The 27,922-nt window shown below is 34.7% G+C and overlaps 2 protein-coding genes across 8 annotated transcripts; one reads left to right on the plus strand and one right to left on the minus strand.

Moving 5' to 3' along the window:
• Positions 1-9,862, minus strand: LOC128227368 (alpha-galactosidase A-like). 3 transcript variants are annotated; one of them, XM_052937825.1, is made up of 9 exons: positions 9,837-9,862; positions 5,025-5,192; positions 4,435-4,609; positions 3,941-4,118; positions 3,261-3,358; positions 2,836-2,911; positions 2,530-2,615; positions 1,677-1,874; positions 1-1,327 (listed from the first exon to the last, which is right to left on the minus strand). In XM_052937825.1, the coding sequence occupies exons 1-9, from the start codon at positions 9,845-9,847 to the stop codon at positions 1,046-1,048; spliced, it is 1,272 nt and encodes a 423-aa protein (XP_052793785.1). In that variant the 5' UTR covers positions 9,848-9,862; the 3' UTR covers positions 1-1,045. The 3 variants fall into 3 exon arrangements, with proteins under 3 accessions (XP_052793785.1, XP_052793787.1, XP_052793786.1); XM_052937827.1 differs by lacking the exon at positions 9,837-9,862 and adding an exon at positions 9,633-9,729; XM_052937826.1 differs by lacking the exon at positions 9,837-9,862 and adding an exon at positions 9,611-9,687.
• On the plus strand, positions 9,654-27,340 carry LOC128227366 (F-box/WD repeat-containing protein 5-like). 5 transcript variants are annotated; one of them, XM_052937821.1, is made up of 9 exons: positions 9,655-9,877; positions 13,131-13,325; positions 16,065-16,234; positions 18,426-18,648; positions 19,113-19,240; positions 19,577-20,217; positions 21,726-21,941; positions 23,730-24,051; positions 26,078-27,340. In XM_052937821.1, exons 2-8 carry the CDS (start codon positions 13,133-13,135, stop codon positions 24,001-24,003), a joined length of 1,845 nt encoding a protein of 614 aa, XP_052793781.1. In that variant the 5' UTR covers positions 9,655-9,877; positions 13,131-13,132; the 3' UTR covers positions 24,004-24,051; positions 26,078-27,340. The 5 variants fall into 5 exon arrangements, with proteins under 5 accessions (XP_052793782.1, XP_052793781.1, XP_052793779.1 ...); XM_052937822.1 differs by having other exon boundaries at positions 9,654-9,877; positions 16,065-16,174; positions 23,730-27,340; XM_052937819.1 differs by having other exon boundaries at positions 23,730-27,340.
• Positions 27,341-27,922: the final 582 nt, after the last annotated feature.

Genomic DNA, 27,922 nt, shown 5'->3' on the forward strand with positions numbered 1-27,922 from the left:
AATAAAAAAAATATACTGATTAAATACAATTCATTAACTTGAGATTACAAATGCTTAAAACAGAAACATGTCACACAACTTGTAAACTTAAAATTGAACATCAACATACATTAGTTAGATAGAAGACCAAATAAAAAGCATTGCACACTCATAATGAAAAAATATGTAACAGTTCTATAAAATCCAATTACTTTTAAATATGTGCTTTTATGCAAAAACCTGGATACATTGCAAGAGTAAGAAAGTAAGCTGTTTATTATTGTAGCATGTGAAACTCAAACAAAATGATTACAACATACTGCCCGATGGATCTATAAATCATCATGATAGATAAATCATCAAAATGATATAACATAATAGTCTATAAATCAGAACATATTTAATACGAATAGTTTCAAATAGAGCAATAAGATCACCAAATATGATGTCCGGTTAAATAGTATTTCTTTTTTCAGTTAAGTATTTTCAATATGTTAAAAATAGTTTACTTGACTACAAGGACATCATTTTTTTAATTAATTGTCCGTACCCTTGTCAAACAACTCAGACTGAATTTCATCTATTACAGTGCAACAGCTAGTGGATCATTATAAAGATCGCACTCAAACAAAAAAATGCTCTAATCCTCAATGTGTTTAAATCTGGCATAATTACATATATATGTATATAATGATTATTTTGGAATGTTAACGATCCTTTAAGAGATCAACAACTTTTAAAGTGAGATAAACTGTAAAGAATATGGGAAGTAAATGCATACAAAACTTCTCTTTTTTCTCCTTTTTCCTAATTAAGCCCATGGCCATCAATGGAACATCAACATGATTGGTGATATGTACAAGATGGCTGTGTGGCAAGATGCAGTGATGGTTAAAAGCATGGATATAAAATGATGTGCACCTAGTTATGCGCTTTAACCTTTTAACTTTTGTATGTTATATATACTTTGAATAATACTACAAGGCATTCCAATTGAATCAAATACAAATAGATTGCACAGGAGGTAAGCACCAGATTCTGTGACTTTTGTTGACCAAAAATGTCATCAATTTACTTCCACGGCAGGAGTATCCCCAACAGGTGACACCACCACTATTGCAATCCCTGTAGGGTTTACAAATAACTTCAATGAATCTTTCGGCAAGTATTTTCCCATGTCTTTGTTTTCAAACGCTTCTGTCAGATGGTAACCCGATGTATTATTCAGCCCAAGCTGACCTAACGTTGCAGAAAATTTGAGGGTGTTTCCATAATTGAGATTGTTTAAAACAGCAATGGCAGTACAAGATCCTGACAATGGCTTTAACCAAGTCTCCAACCCATTTGCCTGTAAAAGAAAACAGAGAATAGTTCACAATCAACATCAGTAAGCATAAAAAAATAAGTTTGATTCTGAGCTAATCTGAACTGCATTTATAAAACATACTTACATCTTAAATACATGTGTAAATGAAATACAGACATGAGGTATAATCATCATGTTATTTTACATTGAAAGACCTACATTTTACAAAAACTGTCGTAAAATGTGACGCAAACATCAATTTTAGCATTACAAAAATACAACAGACATTGTTGTTCTTTCTTAATTATTGAAGAAAATAATCATTCTGTCAGTTTAAGTGTACTTATTCATATAATTTTCACAACTACAATCGCTATAGACATATCCCCACCTTCCGTATCCTGTAGGCCTGTACTCCAAGGCTATCCTGGTTGATGGCTATGAGATTCTTGTTGGTAAGGAGGGCATGAGAGCTCAGACGCATGTGTCGTGGGTCATTTGACATGAAGATTGGGGAAGCCATCATACACCACATCCCGAACTGAGCTCTCTCCTGGTCCTCGCTGAGCCCGAAGTTACCTACAACGACCTGAATGGGAAAGTTGAATGTTTGACATTGCATGATAACTACCTTATCAGTTACTGAACTCGCTAATGTAGGAACCACACGTAAAATTAGTTACTTAATATGATTAGATACAACAGGTTTAAACAATAAATGCCTTAGTATGTTAAGACTTTTTATGTTTACCACCAAATTTCAATGTACCTTATTCGAATTAAAGGGAAAAATTGCAGTCCAGCGTCATATCCACTGAGCTACGATGGCTTACTCTCATTGGGTGACATAATTCAGCTATACACCTACCTTGGTAATATCACTTGATAACACAGACTAGCCAATCATGCATAAGGAATGAATTATACCTGGTAGACATGCCCAGTATTTTTTTAAATGGAAAAATATGAAATAACTGCTAAACTTAAATAAATTGTAAACTATGTGGTACTTCAGTTAGTAAGTTTCAATGCAATGAACTCGTTGATACCAAGTTTATGTCAGTTTTCGACAATTTTCTTTTCTTTTCGCTATTTTATCATAAGGAGTACAGCCCCTTAAAAATATCATATTACAACACCTTACAAGCAAACTACTACACCAAACAAAATCACAAATGTAATCTGAAATCAGTTTTACAGTATTACTTATACCCCATTCAAATATACTTTTTACATATCATCACCTGATCAGGGTCATTCCATCCCCCTGGTCCTGCAATCTGCTGGAAGCCATCAGTGTTGTTACCATAATAGTCAATGGCTCGATACACTAAAACAAATACCACTATTATTATCAATCTTAAAATAATGCGAGAGATAATACTATAACATTGTAAAAATAGAACAATTATTGGTGAAAAATCATGACTGAATGAATACGTACATGTCAAGTTAGATACAAATATATATCTAAATGAATGGCTGGAAATATGTTTCATGCATGGTTGAAATGAAGTATATACATGATGTTATCTAGATCAATTATTTACCATAGTCCCATGAGTCCCTGAGGTCGGCGTAGTTTCTCCACATGTTACAGTGATCCCTCACTAGCTTGTACTTGGTCTGGAAAAAAGCAAACCAAGTGAAGTTGGACAACTTATTACACACAGTCTTTTATAATCAAGTATATTCATGAGTGTTTTTATGATGAATGACGCTGATAGTCAATTGACATTGTGGATGAAATGTACAACGAAAACATCCTTGCAACAGATTTGTAGAATTATTCTTGTTATATAAGCATATTTTGAACAGTTTTTGAGCTATGACCAATGCTGACAAAGAAATCAATGCTATGACAATACCTCAATCTTTTCAAAAACCTTTGCAGACATACTTAAAACATTAGAGCATTTACGGTAATATTGATATGTTGAGTTCATGTGCTACTGATTAAAACTAGTTCACCCACCGCGTGCCCAGAACAGGCTGGCCAGCTGCAGGCATACAGGATGGGTCTCTTTGTTAGGGTGGTACTCTTGTTAAGGTAAAGGCTCATCACCTCATAACCTGGAAATAAACAACTTGTTTGCTACATAATTGAGAATCTATCGCTCTATAATTGCACTTGAAATGAGTTTTCACTACTTTCCAAATACCATAAAATGTTTTGATGTTGTCATATGAAGTGCTAAAGAATGGTTTTCCATATTTTCTTATCTTTTAATTCATAAATACTGTAATAAGACAAAATTATCTTTTTATATTCGAGTCAAATCTAAATGAGTACACAATATAAGCATTTTCACACATTACATTTATAATTTCTCTGATGTGCTAAATTAAAACAGTATCTATTACTTATTTTCTGTTTCATAATAACAAATGAACTAGAAATACCAATAAGGGTACTTAGAAAAAAAGGCCATCCTTAAAAGTATTTTGTTAGAAGTGGCCCGACCCTAATGGCTTGCTTATTATTTCAAGACAAAGTGATGACTTGACACATGTTTTTTTATAGAATATTTATAAAACATTGTCCCTTGGGCCAAGAAAAACTGAGAAAGGGCAGTATTTTTAATACATTCATCAAGCAAACAGATATAAACAATTTGTAAGGATGGCCTTTTAGTGCCAGAATTGACAACCCACCAGTTTCCAGATCCCCAAGCCCGCCAGCCCAGCAACAGTCTAGCTTAAGCATATCCACGCCCCAGTCCGCAAACGTCTGGGCATCCAATTGCAGATAGAACTTGCTCCCTGGATACAGCTTACACGTGTGCAGTCCCATGTCTGCATAGATACCCAACCTCAAGCCCTTGGAATGAATCTGTTGAAAATTTTCAATTATTTGCCAACAACAACATCATAGTCTTTAAGTTCCTTATAGTATTATACTACATTGATATCCCTTAGATATTCAGTTTATATTTCAATTTCAAGTTTAAAATTTGTATTTATCAAAACCATAAATATCAAAATTCCTTCACCTGTTTCATAAATATTAAAAGAAGATACAAGTATAGGTCTTTATCATGAAACATATTGATGATAGTGTACAAGATGGTAATGGTCTAGTACATGTATGGAGATATATTAGTTACATTGAACTGTTATAATTACAAAGGTTTTTCTCATAAGCGTACATAGTCAGCAAGGCTCTTCATTCCACTGGGAAATCTCTGTGGATCAGGTGTCAACCTGCCATCAGGTCCCCGCTCTGGCAGCATCCAGCAGTCATCTATGGACAGATACTGGTACCCAGCAGCGTGGTAGCCCTCGCTCACCATTGCATCAGCGATCTGCTTGAACAGTTTCTCACTGTAAATGACATGACATGTATTTATGTTTTAATATGATAACAATCTTAATCTATTCTTTATTAGAGTTTTATGTCAATATAGTTTTAACTGCAAATATTATCATAAGCAATACAGATTATAAGCAATAAAATGACTGTGCACTGAGGTTCATGTATTAACAAAGTGTCAATTTTGACTGTTGAATACTGCATATTATGAACATACATGTGTGCACATGAAGAACTGCAATTTATACATAAAACACAACTGCATTGAACAACTGACTGGTTGTGTTAATCAATCCAAACATTCATCATTTCATGTTCATGCCTACATTTTGCATAAATGTACATCTTTTTATCATTCTTCTTATTGCAATAACTGGGAGTGTCGGTTTTTCATACGTGAAGTTCCACAATTTAGCAACAACTAACCCTATACAGTTGTCTGGATCTTCTGTGCAGTTTGTTTCACATCTGAACCTTTCCCACTGCATCCAGCCCATGGGCGGAGTTCTTGCCAGTCCATTATTCAATGGCGATACAGTTGATAGAAATGTAACCAATACTACCGATATGACCAAAAGGCATTTCATCGTTGACCTTAAAATACAAGTTTAGGGCATGTATAGATTTATTTCTTTGTAAGTATATAAATCATTCAAACATCATAAAACAAGAGGGTTATGATGGCCCTGAATCACTCACCCGAGGTATGTGAAGAAAAACACTGCTTATAAAGAACAATTTGCTAGTACGCACAGTTATAGTTGGTCATTTAATGGGCTATATTTGATATTATCAAAAATATAGCTTAAGGACAAGTTCATAAATTGCTGAAGAATGCTGTTGATATTTTCCACATTGCTTCAAAATGTGATAGATTGTGTGTATGTTTTTATAATTTAAATAATAACAATTTCAAAAATTTCCCTGTACTTTTTAGCTCACCTGAGCACAAAGTGCTCAAGGTTAGCTTTTTTGATCGGTCTATGTCCAGCGTCTGTTGTCCGTCATGTGGCGTCAACAATTGGTTATAAACATTTTCTTCTCTTAAACCGCTTAGACAATTTTAATGAAACTTCATACGAGTGGTTGGTGCTTTTTCAAAATTGTTCAAAGAAATGAATTCCATGCAGAACTCTGGTTGCCATGGCAACCTAAAGAAAAAAATACAAAACTTTTTCTGGCAAATACTATTGGGCCTAGTGCTTAGATATTTGGTGTGTAACATTGTCTATTGTTTATTCAAATTCAGCCCATGGAGAAAAATTGCTCTCACCCAGTGGGTTACAAGTTCATTATAAGTACATTTTGTTAAAATTTGATAGTTATGTAAAGTTTCCTCTTGAAACAAGCGCAGCAAGTCTTGCTATATGGTCTCCCTTTTTTATTGAGATTCCACTACTTTCTATTTCTAGTAAAAAGGGAATAGATTTTTAATTCTATTAAGTCTTCAACATAGTCACTTCTAAGGTAATTATTGCTCTTTTTTTGGTTCATAGATTCAAATAATTATTATACACTTTACTCTTTAGAAGAAATTTCATTTTTACTTAATGATAAATTTAATAATCAGACTTTTCCATTGAACTTCATGTAGATTATTGTAAACTTTTTGTAGATTATTCTAAGCTACAATCTTATCTTCTGTGTGGATGGTGCATTTTAGCTTTACACAAAGAAAAAATTGATTACCAACATTTGAAGGAAGGTGATGTTGTCCTAGATGGAAGAAGAGATAATATTAGTTGAAGGTGCTGAATGTGTTCTGAAATTTGATTTTTAGAGCTTAAGGCAGTTTATTGATTTCATTTAGGGATGCAAACGAATGGCAAAATTGATATTCGAATATTTGATAATTCTTTCGATCGAATATTCGAAAATTCGATAACCAAAATACATCTTTTAGAAGTTGTAGTAAACTATTATTTTCATTTGCTTAAGTAATAGCCAAGCCATTTAAACCATTCTTTGTCGTAGCAAGTACGTGCTGCCGACCTTGATTTTCCCCACATGAGCCTCTGGAATTCCCCATTTTTACATAGAAAAAGGAAATACATTATGAACAATCAAAGATCAAAATCAAATAATTCCGCTGCCTTCATATTGTGAAGCAATGTGAAATTAGATGGATTCCTAATCAAATAGCGTAATGAGCCTATGGAGGGTCTTTCCGTATGACGAAAAGCCAAGGGATAGTCCTCTACCTAATGACGCGTGTATAGTGTATTGTCATCACACTCACACTTCTGGCATTAGGGGCCAATCATTGTAAAAACATGACAATCAAACTATATACACAATAGCAGCGTTGTAGGGCAAAGGTTTTTTATTCTATTTATTCAACATTTTTTTTCGAATATTCGAATACCGATTTTGACATTCAAATACCAATATTGATCGAATATTTAAATATTTGTTTGCATTCCTAATTTTATTGGATGGTGCCCTGTTTGTTGTTTGAGTATCTAAACTAAAAGTTCTTTCAGTGTGCAAGCAATTTAACATAGTTTTGTCAGTGTGCTGGCAATTGAACAAAGTCCTGTCAGTGTGCAGGCAATTGAACAAAGTCCTGTCAGTGTGCAGGCAACTGAAAAAAGCCCTGTCAGTGAGCAGGTATCTGTATCAAGTGCTGTCATTGTGCAGTCAATTATCAAGTCCTGTCAGTGTGCAGGCAACTGAACAACAAAGTGCTGTCAGTGTGCAGGTATGAGAATCAAATTCTGTCAGTGTGCAGTCAATCATCAAGTCCTTTCAGTGTGGCAAATGAACAAAATCCTGTCAGTGACAGTGCAGTGAATCCACAAGTCCTGTCAGTGTGCAGGAAACTGTGACAAGTCCTGTCAGTATGCAGGCAACTGTGACAAGTCCTGTCAGTGATTATCCAGGCAACATGTTTGACCAGTATGTTTTTCAATATTCTTTGAACAAATTTCAAGGTATATTGATTACAAAGGTTAAACTCTTTTACTCAAGTGAGTGATTTAGGACCATCATGGCCCTCTTGTTTCTGAAAATATTGATTTTTTTTACATGAAGGTCTTGTTTTTAACAACATTCATTTAGTTATTAGTGATGAGGATGTTACCATATCAGTGTTCAAGGGATTGTTTGCCTTATGATTTATTATCAACAGAAATAATATACATGTCAATAACTTTGTGTTTGGGGGCCCTGTCCAAAAAGGGAGGGGAAGCAAATTCCCAAACCCTCCCCTTAACCCATTTTCATCCCCAGGCGCCTTAGTATATATTGTATGAAATTTGCGCTCTCCATTAAATGTTTTTATTTTACAATTAAACCATTAAACATCAAGTGATAAGATGTTCCAACAGAATTTATTGAAGTTACAGCCATTTTGAGATTTTTTGATATTTTTTAACTGCAGTAATTAATATTTAATTATGCCTGATCATTTGTAGGACTTAGGCCCCTTTGATAAATTTTCAGGCAAAAAAATAATTAGGCTTATTTTACTTAACAGGTCATATGATACAAAAGCAGGAGTTCATTCCCATCAAGCTTCTGCACTGGTTGTCGGTCAATCAACGGGTAGCGAGAAAAATCAGCCTCTTACCACATCGGCCTACTACCAAATCTGCCACTGAGACATTATCCTTATCAGTTTGCAACATTTACTATCAATAAGCAAACCGATAATTATTTTCATATAGTTCTTATCGAATCAGGGTTTTTTCTCTCTAATACTCCTGCATAATACGAGGAAATTTGTAAAAGCACAATTTCCAAAAATAAAGGCTTATGCAAGTAAATACGTTGAGTTACATCAGTTTTTATAAATGTAAAAAGAAATATGAACAAGCCCCTTTAATACATATGTTTAAATCATACATTGATAATACCATGTCAGACAGGTGTTTATTTAATATTGGCCACGAATGACACGGGCGTTTAATAATGCCAACAAATATACAGAGGCATCTTTTGTGACCACAGTATGCTCTAGGGGCCTGACAGTCGGAAAAAATGACATCTTTGTAATGTAACTGACAACAGCTTTGATGATTATACCTTTTACTGTTTTAGTATCATACATGTTTTAAATCTAAAATTAAAGGTAAATGGGGTAACCATTATTGGAAAGCTCGCTATTTGTGGATCGGCTGGCTGCCTTGTATAGCTAAATCTCAAAGGATGAATAGTTTTAACACACTTAATAGAATGAATATACATTAAACATGTTTAACATTTATACTTGAATTGAGACAATGATCATCCACTGAAAAGATAATATGAAATAATAACCATTAAAATTATGTCTATCTACTCAAATCATCTTTAATTACATGTCATTCACAAATACATCAAGAAATTAGACACTAATTCATTCACCAACAGTATGTCTGACAAGTATGCAATTAAATTTATCTAGATATCTATTTAAAAGTTTGAATAAAATACATATAATAATAATAAAAAAACAAGGGCCGAATTGTCTTCGTAATCAGAGGCCGAAATGTCTACATTGTTGGGCCAATTTGGTAAGGGGCCAAAAAGGTTACCGTTTCAATTACGGGTGGATTTGGTAATTTGGTAAGGGGCCGATTTGTCTGGTTGCCAATAAAGCCATTAAAGGTCTGTTGTATTTTTGTAAGTCACCCTAGCCTAGGAAGCTTCCTTTGACATTTCAGCGTATTTGGCCTGATTGTTTTAGAAAAGATGTTAAAACTCTACGATCTGATTTCTTGTCAGCAATCTTATATCATTGGTTTGCAGATATTTACGCAAAAATTTGCTCTTTCTAAGACCAAAAATAAGTTGTAAAAATGGTAAATCTGTGACAGTGCTGCTTTAATGGACGCACAGACGCCGGACAAGGAAAATCAGCTCACTTAGAGTGCTAGAACATGGTAAAGTAATAGTAGTATGTAACCATGCCTGAAATTTACACTTAAAAATCTCGATCTGTACTTTGTTTTAAATTTGTAGCATCATAACAATAATTTCACCATAATAAGTAAAAACTATTGCTTAAACATAACATATATGCTTATTGCCTCAACATTAATGTCAGAATACCAAAATATAAGTGGTTTTGTTTCAAGCAAAACTTTTTCCGGGTTAACACCGGTTACTTCTCTCGGAAACCCTTTGTTTTTATCCTGTAATGGTGGGAAAGTCAACAACTCTTCTTAATTAATAAAAAAAAATCTTTTCCACAGGTAATTACACAAAGTAGGAATAGTCCTGTGTGATTAGACCATCTATACTTGAAATACTTGCCATATATACATGTTATTAGTGATAACGGTTCCAAGCCAGAGGTAGGTAACCGGTACTTTCGTTAAATCCCCAGTTCGGTAAACTGATTATATCGCTTGATTCCTCTTCACAGGGATTAGAAGAATCCTGTATCACACGTCTATTATTTTTAACTACGGGTACAGGTACATGTTTTCGAAAATGATAGACGTGTTATACCAAAGGGGCCACAGTGGCTTGATGACAAAGGCTCATTAAAGTCATAATAAATCAATGTACCATTTACAAATTGTAGGCAAAAATACTGTGAGGCCTGCAAAATATTATTTGCTTTTTGGGTGAATAATAAGGGGGTGGCATTCTAAAATGCCTTCCAGTGTTTATTTTAATTGATGTTTAGCCAAGCTAGCCTGGTGGGGATGCCACAGTGGTGTGACACATAAACTCAAATAAGTGATACAAGCATTCAAAAAATAACAGTCTTAAACAATTCTTTAGTTGTCAGACATCAGCTAGAGGTAATTCCTTCATACTCATAAAAACAAGACGTAGAACCAAATGATATTGACATTTATAAATTTTCTTACCAAGTTAATAATGAGTGTTAATCAATTTTACTGGATATTGTTCAGGCCAAACATGTACACATAGGTAACTTAAAGGCCTGTTTAAGCCTTCTATAAGTGACCCCCCCCCCCCAAAAAAAAAAAATAAATAAAACAGCAGGGGATTATCATGACAAAATATCCTAAAAGTAGGCCTTTAAAATTTTCAAACAGTATCTTGGACCAATAATAGAAGTAATCTTACTCCCAGACAGTCTGAAGACTGTATTACTTCATCATAAATATACTTAGCTTAACATGACAAATGACTGCCATACCTATTCAACAACAAAAACTTAGATGTGGTTTTTTCCAAAGGACTAAGATGTCCTTAGGATATTGTACTGGTAATCTCAAGGAATAATCAGATACTGTGAAATCATAAATAAATATTCATAGGACATTAAATTTCATGGGTTGACTTAAAATCACCAATTCAAGATCCCAATGAAAATTGGACCATTAAATCCGAAATCATACTGTCTATGTAAAAGGGTATACATGTATTTAGGGAATATACATGGTCTGAGTAAACAACTTACTTGTAAATACCTAAATCATTTTTAGCTCACCTGAGCACAAAGTGCTCAAGGTGAGCTATTGTGATCAATCTATGTCCGGCGTCCTTCGTACGGCGTCAACAATTGGTTAAAATCATCTTCTTCTCCTTAACCGCTTGGAAAATTTTGATGTAACTTCAGGGAATGATCCTTGGTGCTTTTTCAAAAATTTTCAAAGAAATGAATTGCATGCAGAACTCTGGTTGCCATGGCAACCTAAAGGAAATGTCAACAATTGGTTATAATCATCATCTTCTCCTAAACCTCTTGGGCAATTTTGATGAAACTTCATAGGAATGATCCTTGCTTGGTGCTTTTTCAAAATTCTCAAAGAAATTTATTCCATGCAGAACTCTGGTTGCCATGGCAACCTAAAGGAAATATCAACAATTGGTAATAATTATCATCTTCTCCTAAACCTCTTGGACAATTTTAATGAAACTTCATAGGAATGATCCTTGATTGGTGCTTTTTCAAAATTGTTCAAAGAAATTAATTCCATGCAGAACTTTGGTTGCTATGGCAACCTAAAGGAAAAGGGTCAACAATTGGTTATAATCATCTTTTCCTTAACCCCTCTAACAATTTTAATGAAACTTTATAGGAATGATCCTTGGTTGGTGCTTTTTCAAAATTGTCCAAAGAAATGAATTCCATGCAGAACTCTGGTTGCCATTGCAACCTATTAAAGGAAAAACTTTTTTTGGCAAATACTATGAAGCCTAGTGCTTAAATATTTGGTGTGTAACATTGTTGATTGGTTCTCTACCATGTCTATTCAAATTATGCTCCTGGAGAAAAATTGGCCTCACCCTGTGGGTTACAAGTTTATTATAAATACATTTTGTTAAAATCTGATGGTTATGTAAAGTTAACTCTTGAAGTAAGGGCAGCAAGTTTTGCTATATGGTCCTTTTTGTTGGAAATTCCACTACTTTCTATATTTTAGTAACAAGATTTTAAATTTTATTAAGTCTTCAACATAGTCACTTCTGAGGTAATTATTGTTCTTTTTTTAGGTTCATATATTCAAATAATTATTATACATTTTATTCTTTAGAAGAAATATTATTTTTACTTAATAATGAATTTAATAATCAGACTTTTCCATTTAACTTCATGTAGATTATTGTTCATGCAGATGCTACAATCTATATTCTGTGTGGATAGTGTTATTCACTTATTATTTATATAAAGAAAAAAAATATTAATATCATTAGAAGGAATGTGATGTTGTACTAGCTAGGCTATTGTGATATTAAAATTTGAAGGTGTTGAATGTGATCTGAAATTTGACCTTTAGAGCTGAAGGCAGTTTATTGATTTTATTTGACGGTGCACTATTTGTTGTTTTTGTATCTATACTAAAAGTTCTTTCAATGTGCAAGCAATTTAACTTAGTTTTTTCAGTGTGCAGGCAATTGAACAAAGTCCTGTCACTGTGCAGGCAATTGAACAAAGTCCTTTCAGTGTATAGGCAACTGAAAAAAGTGCTGTTGTTGTGCAGGTATCTGTACCAAGTTCTGTCAGTGTGCAGTCAATTATCAAGTCCTGTCAGTGTCCAGGCAACTGCACAAAGTCCTGTCAGTGTGCAAGTATGAGAATAAAATTCTGTCAGTGTGCAGTCAATCACCAAATCCTGTCAGTGTGCAAGCAACTGAACAAAATCCTGTCAGTTTGCAGTCAATCACCAAGTCTTGTCAGTGTGCAGGCAACTGTGACATGTCCTGTGAGTGATTATCCAGGCAACATGTTTGACCAGTATGTTTTTCAATATTCTTTCAGAACAAATATCAAGCTATATTGATAACAAAGGTTAAATTATTTTACTCAGGTGAGCGATTTTGGGCCATCATGGCCCTCTTGTTTATTTGACTGTGATTTAATATGGTTTAGGTTATATTATATACTATTTAACCTCAGTGATGTAAAAATAAATTCAATTATTTCGAACTTGCATTTATTTTTTTGATATAACATAACAAGCTGATTATCAACCCTCCTGTTTAGGACATGTAAAACATTCTGATAATTCACCTTATGTATATGAGCGTCGCTGGACCCATGAAATTGTCCTTTTTCATAAAATAATGAAATTTCAAGCCTACAAATGATGATTTCACAGCAATAGTAAATGTTCCTTCTTTTAGCTATGGAGAGGATGGATGATGCCAGTGATATTGTATGGCAGGATATTATACCTGACCATCTTCTGCTTGAGATCTTCTCCTACCTTGGCAAAGCTGATCTAGGGATAGCGTCCAAGGTGTGTTGGCAGTGGAACAGAGTGGCCCAAGATGAAGTCTTGTGGCACTGCCTTGCTGTTGAGAAATGGGGGATTAAAGGTACTAAGACTATTATGGCGGTGTGGTGTTAGTTTTAAGACCTGTATAGTGCCAATACCAAATTGGATATGTCATGCAAATCCAGTCCTAAGACCAGTTATTATTCCCCGCCTATGAAATAGGGAGGGGGATATTGAAATGGCGTTGTCCGTCAGTCTTTCCTTCCGTCCGTCCTTCCTTCCGTCCGTCCGTCAGCTGCGTTTTCTCAGTAACTAGCCGGTATAATTTCATGAAACTTAAAATAAATATGAACCACTATACTGGAATGATGCCTGTCCAAAAAAAAATTTGATTGGTCAATTGTCCTTGGAGTTATTGCCCTAGATTTTTTGAAAAATGCACATTCACAGCCATTTCTCAGTCACTAGCTGGCAGAATTTCATGAAACTTAAAATAAATATGAATTACTATACTGGGATGATGCCTGTTCATTTTTTTTTTGGATTGGTCAATTGTACTTGGAGTTATTGCCCTTGATTTTTTGAAAAACTCTCATTTACAGCCATTTCTCAGTAACTAGTTGGTAGAAATTCTTGAAACTTGAAATAAATATGAACCAACATACTGCGATGATGCCTGTTTATTTATATTTTGGATTGTGTAATTTCTATGTGAGTTATTTGCCCTTGATTTATTAAAAGTTATTAAAAGATCCATGTTTGCAGCCTTTTCTATGGAACTAGCTGGTAGAATTTCATGACACTTGGAATAAATAAGAACAAACATACTGTGGTGATGCCTGTCTATTTTTCTTTTGGATTGGTCAATTTTCCTTAGAGTTATTGCCCTTGATTTATTAAAAATCATTGTTTGCAGCCGTTTCTCAGTAACTAGCTGCTAGAATTTAATGAAACTTGAATGTTATATGAACCAACATCCTGCAATGAACTTCTTTGGTGAATTTCTACGGCTTCATTTTTATCTCAACTATTGAGTACGTTCTCAACAACGGAGTACGACTACAATTTGGCTCAGAAAGGGATAAACCAATGTGCTTATCTTATTCCTTCTGAGATTTTTTTTAGCCTTCAAACACAAACAAGCCATCAAGCACGAACAAGCCATCGTTGGCGGGGGATATCTTTTCACTGAAAATGCTTGTTATTTGTGACTCCGGTTGCAACCCAAGTTTTTTTATCTACACATGAGAATGGGTCATGTAGAAATAAATTCCTAGCGTAGCATGGGTAGCACTAGCAGGTGAAGTAACTGTGTCATACATGTAGATAATTTATCCACATGCTAGTTACTTGCTGATTTGTTAAGCTCTGTCTTCTTTAAATTGCTCCCTTATGGAAACTGATATGTTAATGAATAGTCGAAAACAAAGAAAACACTTTCAGTAAAGCATGATACAAGTGTAATTTACATGTTGATAGTTGACATACTAGAAATACATATAGAATTATAGATTATAATGGTAGAATCTAAGATGATATTGGCATTCAGTTTGATAAGTTGTTAACTTGTTCGCCGCTCATTGATGAAATATACAAATTTATATCTTCAAGTAAATTATGTTGGGATGTTATTTCAGGTAAGGTTAAGTTAAAGGGGCTTGCTGATGGTTTGTAAATTGCACCTTTTCCGATAAAAAATTTTTTATTATGAAATAGTCACAAGTGTGGCAAATCATTAAGAGTGTTAAAACTAAGATACTGGAACCGTTCAGCAAATGTTGATTTTTCCTTAAATATCTTCTTTGAAGACCAATATTCTAATACCGTTTCGAACGGGATTTAGCGATTTTTTTGCGGCAATTGTCAATGTTTTCTCAAAATATCCATCAACTGTTGTATTATTTGGGACGTAGTGGTTCAGGTGTCAGTTTTCTATTTTTTCTTTACATATTAAACTGACTTGGGTTTGCGCTCATCTAAAACCAGTGTATTTTTTAAAAACTGAAACTGTTGTTTTTACCTCTACTGGCCAAAGGCCAGAAGTGCTTATGCGATGGTAATGTGTATGTAGTATGTGTGTCCTTGCGTCTGTAAACAGTTCCTTTTTAACACGATACAGCCTTCAGTTTTGATTGTATCTCGATGAAACTTGTACAGTATCTACATATCCATTAGAGCTTGGTTCCTTTCGAAAACCAGCCATGTCTGCCTATGGATGCCTAGATTATGGGCCTTGATAGTATAAAAAATGCTGTTGTGTAAACAATTGCTTGTTAACACGATACAGTCTTCAGTTTTGATTGTATCTCGATGAAACTTGTACAGTATTTGGATATCCATTAGAGCTCGGTTCCTTTTGAAAACCAGCTTGATCTGCCCATGCATGCCTAGATTATGGGCCTTGAAATGTTTAGATTATGGGCCTTGATAGTATAAAAAAATTATATTGTGTAAAATAGTATAAAAAAATTATATTGTGTAAAATATGCTTGCGAACATGATACAGTCTTCAGTTTTGATTGTATCTCGATGAAACTTGTACAGTATTCAGATATCCATAAGAGGTTGGTTCTGTGATGTTGACCACACAAACCCAGCCGGTAGAGCATAGGCCCTTTTGGGCTTCTTGTTTTAATGTGATTTGGGTATCAAAGAGTTGAGTAATGATAAATAAGTCTTTTTAGATGTATTACTGGAAAGACTAATTTTACGTCCCAAAACGTGAGCTTCATGTAGTCCCTTTAAAAACTAGCTGAAAAGAGGATATACCGGTACATTTTGAATATTTTGCACTCTAAAAATCATGTTTTCTTGTACATAGTGTTAAATGTTATTTCAGGTAAGGATAAGTTAGAGGCTAGCTGGAAAGAGGAGATGAAGCGGCTGGATTGGCAGGTCCCATGTGAGTGTACAGAGACAATTCACAGACACACAGATGAAGTACTAGATGTGAGCTTCTCTCACAATGGAACAATGTTCTGTACAACATCCAGGGATGCTCAAGTCATCGTAAGTTAATCTATGGTTATTATTTGAATATTTAATATTAGTTTGAACGGTCGTGGTTGAAGCTTAGTCCCTACTCCCTACCATTATTCCTTATTAACATTTTCAAATTAAGTATACGACAGCTTTTGATTCTTATACAGTAAGAATGCAATCTAAGGGGATGCCTCGGACCGAACTAAAATCTTGGGTGATCTGATGTTTCCAATGACAGTATTGACCCAAATTTCCATTTTTGTCTGTTATGAAATATCTTGCAATGTAATTTTAGAGTTTGTAAAGTCATACCAATTGTTTACTTTGGCACCGATTATTTATGGATTGTGGAAATGGTTTTTATGTTCTGAATGATGCTGTCGTTTACTAAATGAGGAAAAGTAAAATTAAAAGCTATAAATAAATAAATAGCAAACTATATTTTTTTTATTTTTTTTTTAAAAGCACTATTTCTAAATAGGCATCATTGGAATATTACATTGCATGATATGCCATAAATCAGCTTTAAGTTTTGCAAAATCAAGAATAGATAAATGGAACATCTTGTTTCTCGTAGAACTGAGAAAATTAGAGATACATGTAGATCGTTTATTCATATTAGGCATATCATAATATCATATCATAATCAACAAATAAATAAAGACATTAAGGAGCATTTTAAATTCACAGTAGTAAAATGCCTTTGGCAATTGTTAATTTGTGCTTTTAAGTTTTTGTAACACATAGTCTTTAATCCAGGTTTTAAATGATTGTAAGAACGATTTTGTATCCCTAATGTCATTTGCAACTTGCCAGCCATGCATATCCAAACCCAATTTCAAACAAGTCTTTTAAAGTGGTAGGCCCAATTTGTTCTGCTGTTTGAGTCTTGATTTCGTAACAGAAGGTACATCTGTCTTGGATATCTGTTTGGAGGCATATGAACAAGTTTTTCCAAATACGATTTGCATCTCAGATTATAAGTAACCGAAATCGGTCATCGTTCACTTTCGCTCAGTGCAAAGAAGTTTGACACATTTTATCAATCTTCTGAAATGCCCTCCTCAGGTCATAGCGGTCATGTGAAAACAGTAATTATCCGTTTTTCACACCCAATCAAATTTCCTGTATGGATCTGTAATTTTTACAACTTAATTGTGTGTTTAAGATTTGTAAAATTATGACCTCGAGGGAACTAAAAGGTTTTGTTCATGATTTGTGTATTTAGGACTGTCAGTGGTGCTCGACTCCTCGGCTAATTTAGGTTTGGATCCAGTATAAGTATATTTTATATGAAAATAGAAGGAATAATGTTCGACCACCTGTTTCATACAACTGCAGTTTTCCTGCAACATCAACAGGCATTATCTGTTTACATTCAAACCAAAAAAATGTTTAACTAGATGGTTGGTTTTATGCCCATGATGGTGGGTATAATCGCACCGTCTGTCTGTCCGTCGTGTCCGGGCTGAGGCTTTCTCTTGAATGGACAGATCTTAAGATGTCATTCAACATGTGTTTGGAAATATAAAGACAATTTGTTGCGTACAATGTGGTTCGTGGTCTTGCAAATGTACCAGCCATGTTGGTTAGACATAAAGCAATGGGTTCATGTAAATGCACCAGCCATGTTGGTTAGAAATAATGCCATGTGATCTTGCAAATGTGCCTGCCATGTTGGCTAGACATAATGGACATTTTATTGCTGTTTTCTTCCCTTTTTATGTCCTGACATTGTCCAAAGGTCAATGTCACATTCAGGGGCATTCATCACATACTGTGACAGCTCTTGTTTATAATCTTAATCAGATGTTTCTCTCTCTGCACATAGTTTAAGTATGGGGAACATTTGTCACAAGTAATTTCAAATTGTTCAGGTGGTTCAAGAGATATAGAGCAGATACAAAATGTAATATTATGATCTTTGACCTCTGAATGTGACCTTGAACTTGAGCAAAGAACTTTGCACATAATCTCAGTATGGTGATCATTTGTTGGAAGTTATTTTAAAATGCTTAAATAAAGACTGCCAGAGAGACAGACACCTTATATTTCTCCCATTTATTTCGGGGACAAAATCAAATATTGTTTTAAGTTGATTTATACCTGGTACATGTATATATACAAAATGCATGTACCTAGTTTAATTGATATGGATTGAGTGAACTCCAGAATTTCCTTCAATGGTGTGAATGTAACAATTGTGCCATTTTTACAGCTTTGGGCTTTAGACCAGCCATGTAAGGTATTAGATGAACACAACATGAAAACTCAATTTGACTGGGACCTGTGTCAGCTGTCCTTGTTCAACAGTAATGACAGCCGTCTGCTTGTGTGTGGATCAGTATCGGTGCTCGAAGATGACGGAATACGGCAAGACGCAAACACTAAAGGACTTGGTGCAGTTTTCACTTTGAAGAGTAAAGAGAATGCGGGAACAGGTAAAATCATTCTTTAAAGACCTCTGTAAACCCCCCCCCCCCCCCAACATGTATTTGTTGTGCACAACCTCTGTAAAATTATTTATCCTGCTGTGCAGTTTTGGAGGTTTTAATTTATTATACAAATGGACCCTATATGTCCCTGAGACAATAAACGATTACACAGAAAATTGGCTCCTACTGTGACACCAGTGCAATTTGTGGTAAAGGCATGACCAAACTCATGGATGAAGGGTGAAATTATCTGTCAAAAGAAAAAAAAAACAGTACGGAAAAAGGCAATTACTATTTCGGATTGTGGGGCTGAGTTAAAACAAGTTCTACATTGCTCTTTTACTTTTTGCCAGCTCCAAATTTTAAAGATTTGGCATGCTTCATAATTTTGTTTTGGAAAATACGAAAACAGTACAAATATAAATTTCTTTACTTTGAATACCGTATGTACATGCAAATTACAATTTCAGAATTGATATGTACCCACTTCATCCCACTGGAGCCACCCACATTGTTTGGACACTGGCTGACAGACAATCTGGTGGTTGGTGGGCTGCCTTACCAGGGTCTTGGAGATCTCTCCTTCATTACGGTGTATGTAAGTGTGGAATTTTATAAACATATACAAAACATTTTGTGATAAGATTTGTACAAAAGCCTCCACCTTTGTTTTCTTGCGGTAAATACAAATCTTTATTGAAGCTTCTTTGTCATTCCTTATGTCAAAATTAGCACAAGCAAGGAAGCGCAGCACTTGTATTTAAATTCATGCTAGCATGGATTCTTAAAAGTGTGAAGCCAAGCACTATTGTTTGTTAATTGAAGCTTTTATAATATGCTTATTTTTTATGGCTGAAGTAATGGATATAGATGAAGGAACAATTTCATTTTAAATGTGTTTGCACACAAATAAGCAATTGAATTTATTGTACAGAATGTTGATGGAGACGTCGATGTCAAGGAAGATCCTACATGGCCTGCTGGAGAGAATTTGTTTAGGTTTACTGGCAACCGATATCACCTTATGAACTTGCTCATTGCGAATGTGCCAACAAATGTAGACAAGTCTAAATTTTTCTGTGATGCATGTGCAAATGCATTCCATCGTAATGGTAGGACTAGGCACGAAAGTAATGGAAGCCACAACTCGGACGGCATGGGTAGTGAAAGTGACAGCTCTTGCGATAACTGTTCGAACTCGAAGTTCATGGATAGAAAAACTGATGATGACAGGAGCTTTATAAATCCGGAGTTCGAAAGGCAATGTAGCAGAAAAAGGCAGTGTATTGACTATGATGAGCAAGGTTCATTGGTGGGCAATGGTGAACATACATGTACTAATACAACACAAGCAGACATAATGCTTCATTTGAAGACTCCAAAGGTTAAACATTATGTGAGCTTTGTGACCGGACTTCATGATACCATACACTTATATGAAGTTGACCAGCATGAAATTCAGAGGTTACAACGTGTCATTGACTCTGAAAGCTTATGTGATCTCAGAATTCCAAGATATTCATTTGCGTTTGAGGATACTTACATCACTGGAATAAGTCTGGCTAAAGATCACAGGTAAAATGTTAAGTTTCTTATTTCTTGACTTCTTAACAGCAGGACTTTTTCAGCTTTTAAAGAAGGGGCTGAAAATCAGCTACTTCCTAGTTGAAAAGTACCAGTATATTGTCTCAAAATTATGTCTTCATTACTACAAAAGTTTTAAAAAAAAATCACAGAATACCGATAGTTGTTTGTTATTAGAGTTGTGTTGGTTTTATATTATTACTCAATCTTTCATTTGTTTTTATTAGAGATGCAAACGAATATTCGATCAAACGTTTGGTATTCGAATGTCAAAATCGGTATTCGAATATTCGAAAACAAATGTTAAATAAATAGAATAAAAAAACTTTGACCTACAACACTGCTTTTGTCTATAAAGTTCATTTGTCATGTTTTTACAATGATTGGCCCCTTATGCCAGAGGTGTGAATGTGATGACAATACACTAAACACGCGTCATATGTCATTTAGGGACATATCGTCGGGTACTATCAAATGTCCCCGTAATTTTACAACTGGCTATTGGACAAGTGACACCAAAAAAATAAAATATTTTTGGTAAATTTAAATGCCTTTGCCAATTAAGGATATAAGGAATCGGCCTTATCACCAATGTGCTGTCGTGGTTGCAAATTAAGCTGTGAAGCATAGCTCAAATCGCCGTGATACTATGTATGGCATGTGCTACAATAATGTAGTTAGATGTATGTGCTGTTTTCCATGTTTCGATGCACTGTTCTTGCTTTGAAATGTAACTGTATAGTATAGCGTTTTAGGATATATTTCCCCAATTAATGTACAATAGAAGAATCAAATTCATGTTTGTTTTTGTTTTATTATTTTACTAGTTCCCGAGTTGGTTTGGTATATTAGGTAGAGGTCTATCCCAGAACGAGGCTGCTCGTACTACGGAAATACCCTCCATTGGCTCATAACGCCATTTGATTAGGAATCCATCTAATTTAACATTGTATTACAATATGAAGGCAGCGGAATTATTCGATTTTGATTTTTGATTGTTCATAATGTATTACCTTTTTCTTTGTAAAAATGGGGAATTTCAGAGGCTCATTTGGGGAAAATCAGGGTCCACGGCGCGTACTTGCTACGGCAAAGTAGGATTTAAATGCCTTGGCTGTTACTTAAGCAAATGATAATAATAGTTTCCTACAACTTCTAAAAGATGTATTTTGGTTATCGAATATTCGAATATTCGATCGAAAGAATTACCGAATATTCGAATATCAATTTTGCCATTCGTTTGCATCCCTAGTTTTTATAAACAAACTCAAAGCAAACATGCAAAACGCTGTTATATTTCTCAATTTAAAAATGTTTAATCATTAAAACATTTAAAAAAAGAACGACAAAGCTTCTTCCAAACATTTTCACTTGCATATGCTAATTTAAACTAAGGGAGAAGGGTGGTACCAAAAAAGGACAGGGTGCAGCACCCTGTCATAAGTCTTTAGCTGAAATCTTACATCACATAAATCACATTTCTATTCCTTCTCATTCAGCGTGCTGTTTGTGAACTATCGAGAACGTTTACTTCGGCCAGGCCATGAAGATGAAGAAGATTTTGAACGTGTGTTTTGTGAGGAGATAAAGATAAGGTGTATTGACCTGCAGAAAATGGCAGTGATGGAGGGGGTGGTCTTTCAGGGACATGTAGGGTTCTCATACTTTCCTGCCTGGTACATCTGTTTGGATGCCAGCCGGGACTATGTTGCTAGGTGAGATACATGTATTTACATCTAAAGAAAAAATGTGGGTAGATAAGATATGCGTTTCTTTGTCACCTATATACATGTAGCAAGCAACATTGTCCATGAAGCATTGGTGTTACATTTTTAGCTCGACTATTCGAAGAATAAGGAGAGCTATACTACTCACCCTGACGTCTTCGTTGGTGTCACACCTTGGTTAAGGTTTTGCATATAAGCACCTTTAAGTCATTATCTCAGTAAATACATCAGTTATTGCATTGAAACTTTGTATATGTATTCCCAACTATCTTACATACTAAATTAATGAAATTAGATAACAATTATTTGAATATAATGCAAATAATAGGCCTTTATTATTCGACTACTTAAGGTATTGCATTGAGACTTTATACAATGGTACTCAACTATCCAACCTACTTAATTAACCAAGTTTGATAACTCTAGTTTGCATTTAATGCAAATAATAGGCCTTTATTATTTGACTTAAAAATTCTGGTTAAGGTTTTGCGTGTAAGCACACGTAGGTTAATATCTCAGCAACTACTTGAGGTATTGCATTGATACTTGATACAATGGTACTGAACCATCCAACCTACTAAATTAACCAAGTTAGATAACTCTAGTTTGCATTTAATGCAAATAATTGCCCATTATTATTCGACTTAGAAATTCTGGTTAAGGTTTTGCATGTTAGCACACATAGGTTAATATCTCAGCAATTACTTGATGGATTGCATTGAGACTTTATACAATGGTACTCAACCATCCAATCTACTTAAATAACCAAGTAAGATAACACAGTTTGCATTGAATTGAAGTAATGGCCCCTTTTTATTCGACATAGAAATCCTAGTTAAGGTTTTGCATATAACCAATTTTAAATCAATACCTTAGCGAATACATCATGTACTGCATTGAAACTTTACACACAGGACCACATCTATTTAACCTTCTTATTTAATAAAGTAAGATAAATCGTTCTTTTATAATATATAATTTTTGCCCCTTTATTATACAACTTAGAAATTCTGGTTACGGTCTTGCATGTTAGCACACATAGGATAATATCTCAGCAACTATTTGATGTATTGCATTGAGACTTTATACAATGGTATTCAACCACCCAACTTAATTGAATAACCAAGTTAGATAACTGTATTTTGCTAATAATGGCCCTTTATTATTAGACTTAGAAATTCTCGTTAAAATTTTGCATGTAACCACATTTATGTTAATATATCAGCACACCATGTATTGCATTGAAATTTAATCTAACAGTGATCCATGCATGTTTCGCCAAAACTTTTCAATCCTTACTTTGAAAAGCGGCGGAATAGTTGAATCCCCCGGAATTTCGACTCATCCCCTGGTCCCCCGCCAGGGGATCCATATCCCCTGAAATTTAAAAAAAACACAATTTCTTTTTTTTTTTCAAAACTTGCGTAAGGTTGACAGTGGAAAGCATCAATAATATTATGAGTGTGAAATTCCATGAAGGACCATGATGACTAATTCCAAAAAGTATTGTATTTTGAGTGTATTTCTGTATTTATTCTTATATTATAAATGCAGATATTGCCCAAATTTTCGCCGTGTAAACATCGCCTGGTGTAATATCAAAATCCCCTGGAGTTCAGACCAAAATCCCCTGGGAAGCCTCTCAGAAATATGGCATGTATGATTTACACTGTTTGAAACAGTGGAAAATGTATTTTTATTGCACTGATAAATCTGTATAAACCTCCAGAAAGCATGTTTAAATTTGTGTTCTACAGCCAGTATGTTCCATTTCAGTTGCAGTGAAGATAACAGTGTGTACATCTGGGACTGGCGCCACCAATTCCGCATCGCACATCTGCTCCACGGGGAACCCACCCCTAACCCTTATGACTCCCCATTTGGGCATACTACTGTGACCAACGGGGTGGCATTCTCTCCAGTGGACCAGGAGACATGTATTAGTGTCTGTGACAGCAAGATGATCAAGGTGTGGAGGTCAAAACACAGGATAAGGTCTCTGGCTCGGAAACAATCGCCCTGGGCAGAAACTGGATCTAGATATTCATGATATGTGTTAAATTTGTACAGGCTCTCCAGCCGTTCCTAGTTTTTCCTAGTTAGCTCCACTGGCCGAAGGCCATGGAGCTTATGTCGTCACAGATTGTCCGTCGTGAGTGCGTGCGTGCGTAAACTTTTACTTTAAACGACATCTCCTCTGAAACTGATAAGCGGATTTTGACAAAACTTCACAGGAATGTTCCTTTGGTGGTCCTTTACCAAAATTGCTCAAATGGTTCCGGTCCATTGCACAATATGGCCGCCAGAGCTAAAAATAGCAAAATCTTTAAACGACATCTCCTCTGAAACGGTTCGGCAGATTTTGATGAAACTTGACAGTAATGTTCCTTGGGTGGTCCTTTATTAAAATTGCTCAAATGGTTCTGGTCCATTGCACAATATGGCCGCCACAGCTAAAAATAGCAAAATCTTTAAACGACATCTCCTCTGAAACAGATAGGCAGATTTTGATGAAACTTGACAGAATTGTTCCTTGGGTGGTCCTTAACCAAATTGCTCAAATGGTTCCGGTCCACTGCACAACATGGCTGCCAGGGCAAAAAAATAGAAAAACCTTTAAAGAACATCTTTTCAGAAACCGATGATCAGATTTTGATGAAACTTAACAGAAATGTTCCTTGGATGGTCCTTTATCAAATTTGCTTCAATGGTTTCGGTCCACTGCACAAGATGGCCCCCAGAGGTAAAAATAGAAAAACCTTTAAACGACTTCTCCTCAGAAACCGATGATCGTATTGCAATGAAACTTGACAGAAATGTTACTTGGGTAGTCCTTAACCAAAATAGCCCAAACAGTTCTGGTCTGTTGCACAACATGGGCACCAGAGCTAAGAATAGAAAAAAACATTAAACTACATCTTCTCAGAAACCGATTATCAGATTTTGATGAAACTTTACATAAATGTTCATCGGGATGCCCTTTAACCAAAATTGCCCAAATGGTTTCGGTCTGCTGCACAACATGGCTGCGAGAGTTAAAAATAGAAAAACCTTTAAGGACTTCTCGTCCGTAGTCTTCACGAAAAACATTTTAACCTACTAGCCAGTTGGACTAGCATAATGGCATATTTTACTAGTCCGAATGACAATCTAGTAGTCCGACTATTTTGCCACATTATAAAACTGTATGCTTGAGGTAAATACCTATTTCAATTGAGCAGCTTGCAGTTTGAGTAAACATTTCTTTATTATGATGCTCATGCAGTGATAGGGAGTGACATCCTTCTGTTGGGAATAGTGCTCCTTGTTTTTCAGAACCTATGGGTACTATGTAAAAACAAAAGGCATCTTGCTTGAATAGACTGTAATAATATCAACATGGTTAGAAAAGAAATGCCATGCTTTAATAGCTTTGATTACATTTTACTACTGAATTACCTCCCTTTAATAGAAAAAAAAAAATAATGTCTTAATTTTTCACGTATAGCATCTTTAAATAATTTTTAAACAATAATAATTTATGAGTAAACATATAAGCATAAAGTTCTCACAAAAAGATCAATTTAAAAACCTTACATTTATACATAGGAAAGTATATATAGACTGAACATTAATTTTCGTTTGTGACATAATCTTTATGAGACTTAATAACAAGGGTCATCTCAACAAAATCTTTGACAAAATGGCCCAAATGGTTCCGTTCCGCTGCACAACATGGCAGCCAGAGCTAAAAATAGGAAAAACCTTTACACCACTTCTCCTCAGAAACCGATGATCAGATTTTGATGAAACTTGACAGAAATGTTCCTTGGGTGGTCATTAACCAAAATTTGTTAAATGGTTCCAGTCCACTGCACACCATGGCTTGTCGTCGAAACCGATGACCTTTTTTCGATAAAACTTGACAGAAATGTTTGTTTGGTGCTCCTTTACTCAAATTGCCCAAATCATTTCGGTCCACTGCACAACATGGCAGCCAGAGCTATTAAAGTAAAAAAAATTTTTAAATAACTTCTCCTCAAAAATTGATGATTGTATTTCTATAAAACTTGACGAAAATGTTCGTTAGGTGGTCTTTGCTTGAACCTTTTGGCCAGTGAAGCACAGGCACTGATGTGCCTCTTGTTGTTTTTTAAGTGCTCCTAGGTTTTCCTAGTTTATCTTAAATGCTCCTTGTATTCCTAGTTTTTCATTTGTAGCATAATTGGTGCAAGTTTCAATTTTGTGTTTTCATTGTGTTTTGGAGATTTTCTTGTAGAAAACAATGTAGAGATGTTCAGCTGACTTGCCTTTGCCTCTGGCAGTAGTGGTTTCATGTCACTGATACATAGTTTGGCCTACACCCATGGAATTTGAGGCTGGACTATGCTGAGGTGACACCAGACAAGCAAATTTACAGTCAGCTGAACACTTATAAGTAAGGTTATTGGACAGTAAGGCAGTAGTAAGATAATACTTTATTAGTTAGTTTTTCCTAGTTTCTTCCTAGTTTTTCTGCTTGAAAAACTCCTAGTTTTCTCCTTGTTTTTTTCAATTGTATTGCTGGAGAGCCTGATTTGTATCTAAACTGCTAACTTTGTGTTTTTTAAGATTCAAGACAATTTGTTATGAGAAAAAATTGTTTTATTTGAAAAATTGATTAAAAACAATGACTAAAACTTTACAGTTCAAGTATATTGGAAGATAATGTCAAATGTGAAAGTTAAATTAAAGTTACCTTTCGAAAAACTGAGAATTCATTTATAACCTCTGGCTTAGAATTTATAATAAGTAAAATAAAACAATTATGAAAAGCCCTCTTTTGATATAAAAGAATGATGAATTTGGAACCGGTGTTATAATAATTTTGGGGCTAATAGAATGAGCTGTATTTCTTTCGTGTATTTTGAAACTTGTTTGATGTCACTTGTCTTATAGCCAGTTATTGCGAAATTACTGGGACTGTTAGTAGTACTTGACCATATGCCCTAATTGACATATGACGCGTGTATAGTGTATTGTCATCGCATTCATGCCTCTAGGCGATTGTTGTATAAACAAGACAAACAAATTTTATGCACAACAACACACATATAGGCAAAAGGTATATTATTTTTATTAAAAAAAAAAATAATCTAAAATACCGATTACCGATTTCGACAGTTGAATACTGAACGTTGGATCAAATATTCGAATATCAGTTTGCATCCCTAAATTTTAGACTACGACATGAACCTTTTTGTGAATATGTTAAATTTTACTGTTAGTGTACAAAAGATAGAACCTTTTCGCTTTCACCCCTCGATTATTAAAACCAGCATTAATACTGTTTTTGTTCAAGTCTTTATTGTTGGGGATATCTTTTTAGCTGAATGTATGAATTACAAATAAATTGTGTGCAAGATCAACCTGGCGATTTTGTTACTTTATTCGCATTTAAGCTAAAGAGTTACGAAATGGTGATGCACAATGACCTTTTTCTGTAGCATGGAAACCAACATGGGTATACTTCTGCTTTCAAAAATCATTTATTTGATTGAAACATACAATAACATATAAGTTTTTTACGACCCTGTTCCCCTGTCCATCTTCTGTAGCACCCGGCTAAAACCTTGGCTTTGTACCGTATTCAAGTTTCAAGTTTATTCAGTAAACTCATGTCATACATGCATGACAAAATGAGAATTGCAATGAACATATTATACAGTTACACATAAAGAGGCTTTGAAAAATGAACTTCAATCATAATAGTAATTAACATCATGGTATAAAGAGGAGTACATTATATTTTATAATTGACTTTTTTAATGATACATTTCATAAATTTACACAACTTTGAAAACATAATACATTCTGGGTTTAATTTCATAACACGTTTAAATGACAATATATTCGGAGTTCTAAAATTACAGTTATCAATGAAACGTCGCCTTTCGTTAGTGAAATAACTACACTCTAACAAATAATGAAATTCATCACCAATACGATTT

Source organism: Mya arenaria, chromosome 3, assembly GCF_026914265.1.
Source record: "Mya arenaria isolate MELC-2E11 chromosome 3, ASM2691426v1".
NCBI lineage: Eukaryota > Metazoa > Mollusca > Bivalvia > Myida > Myidae > Mya > Mya arenaria.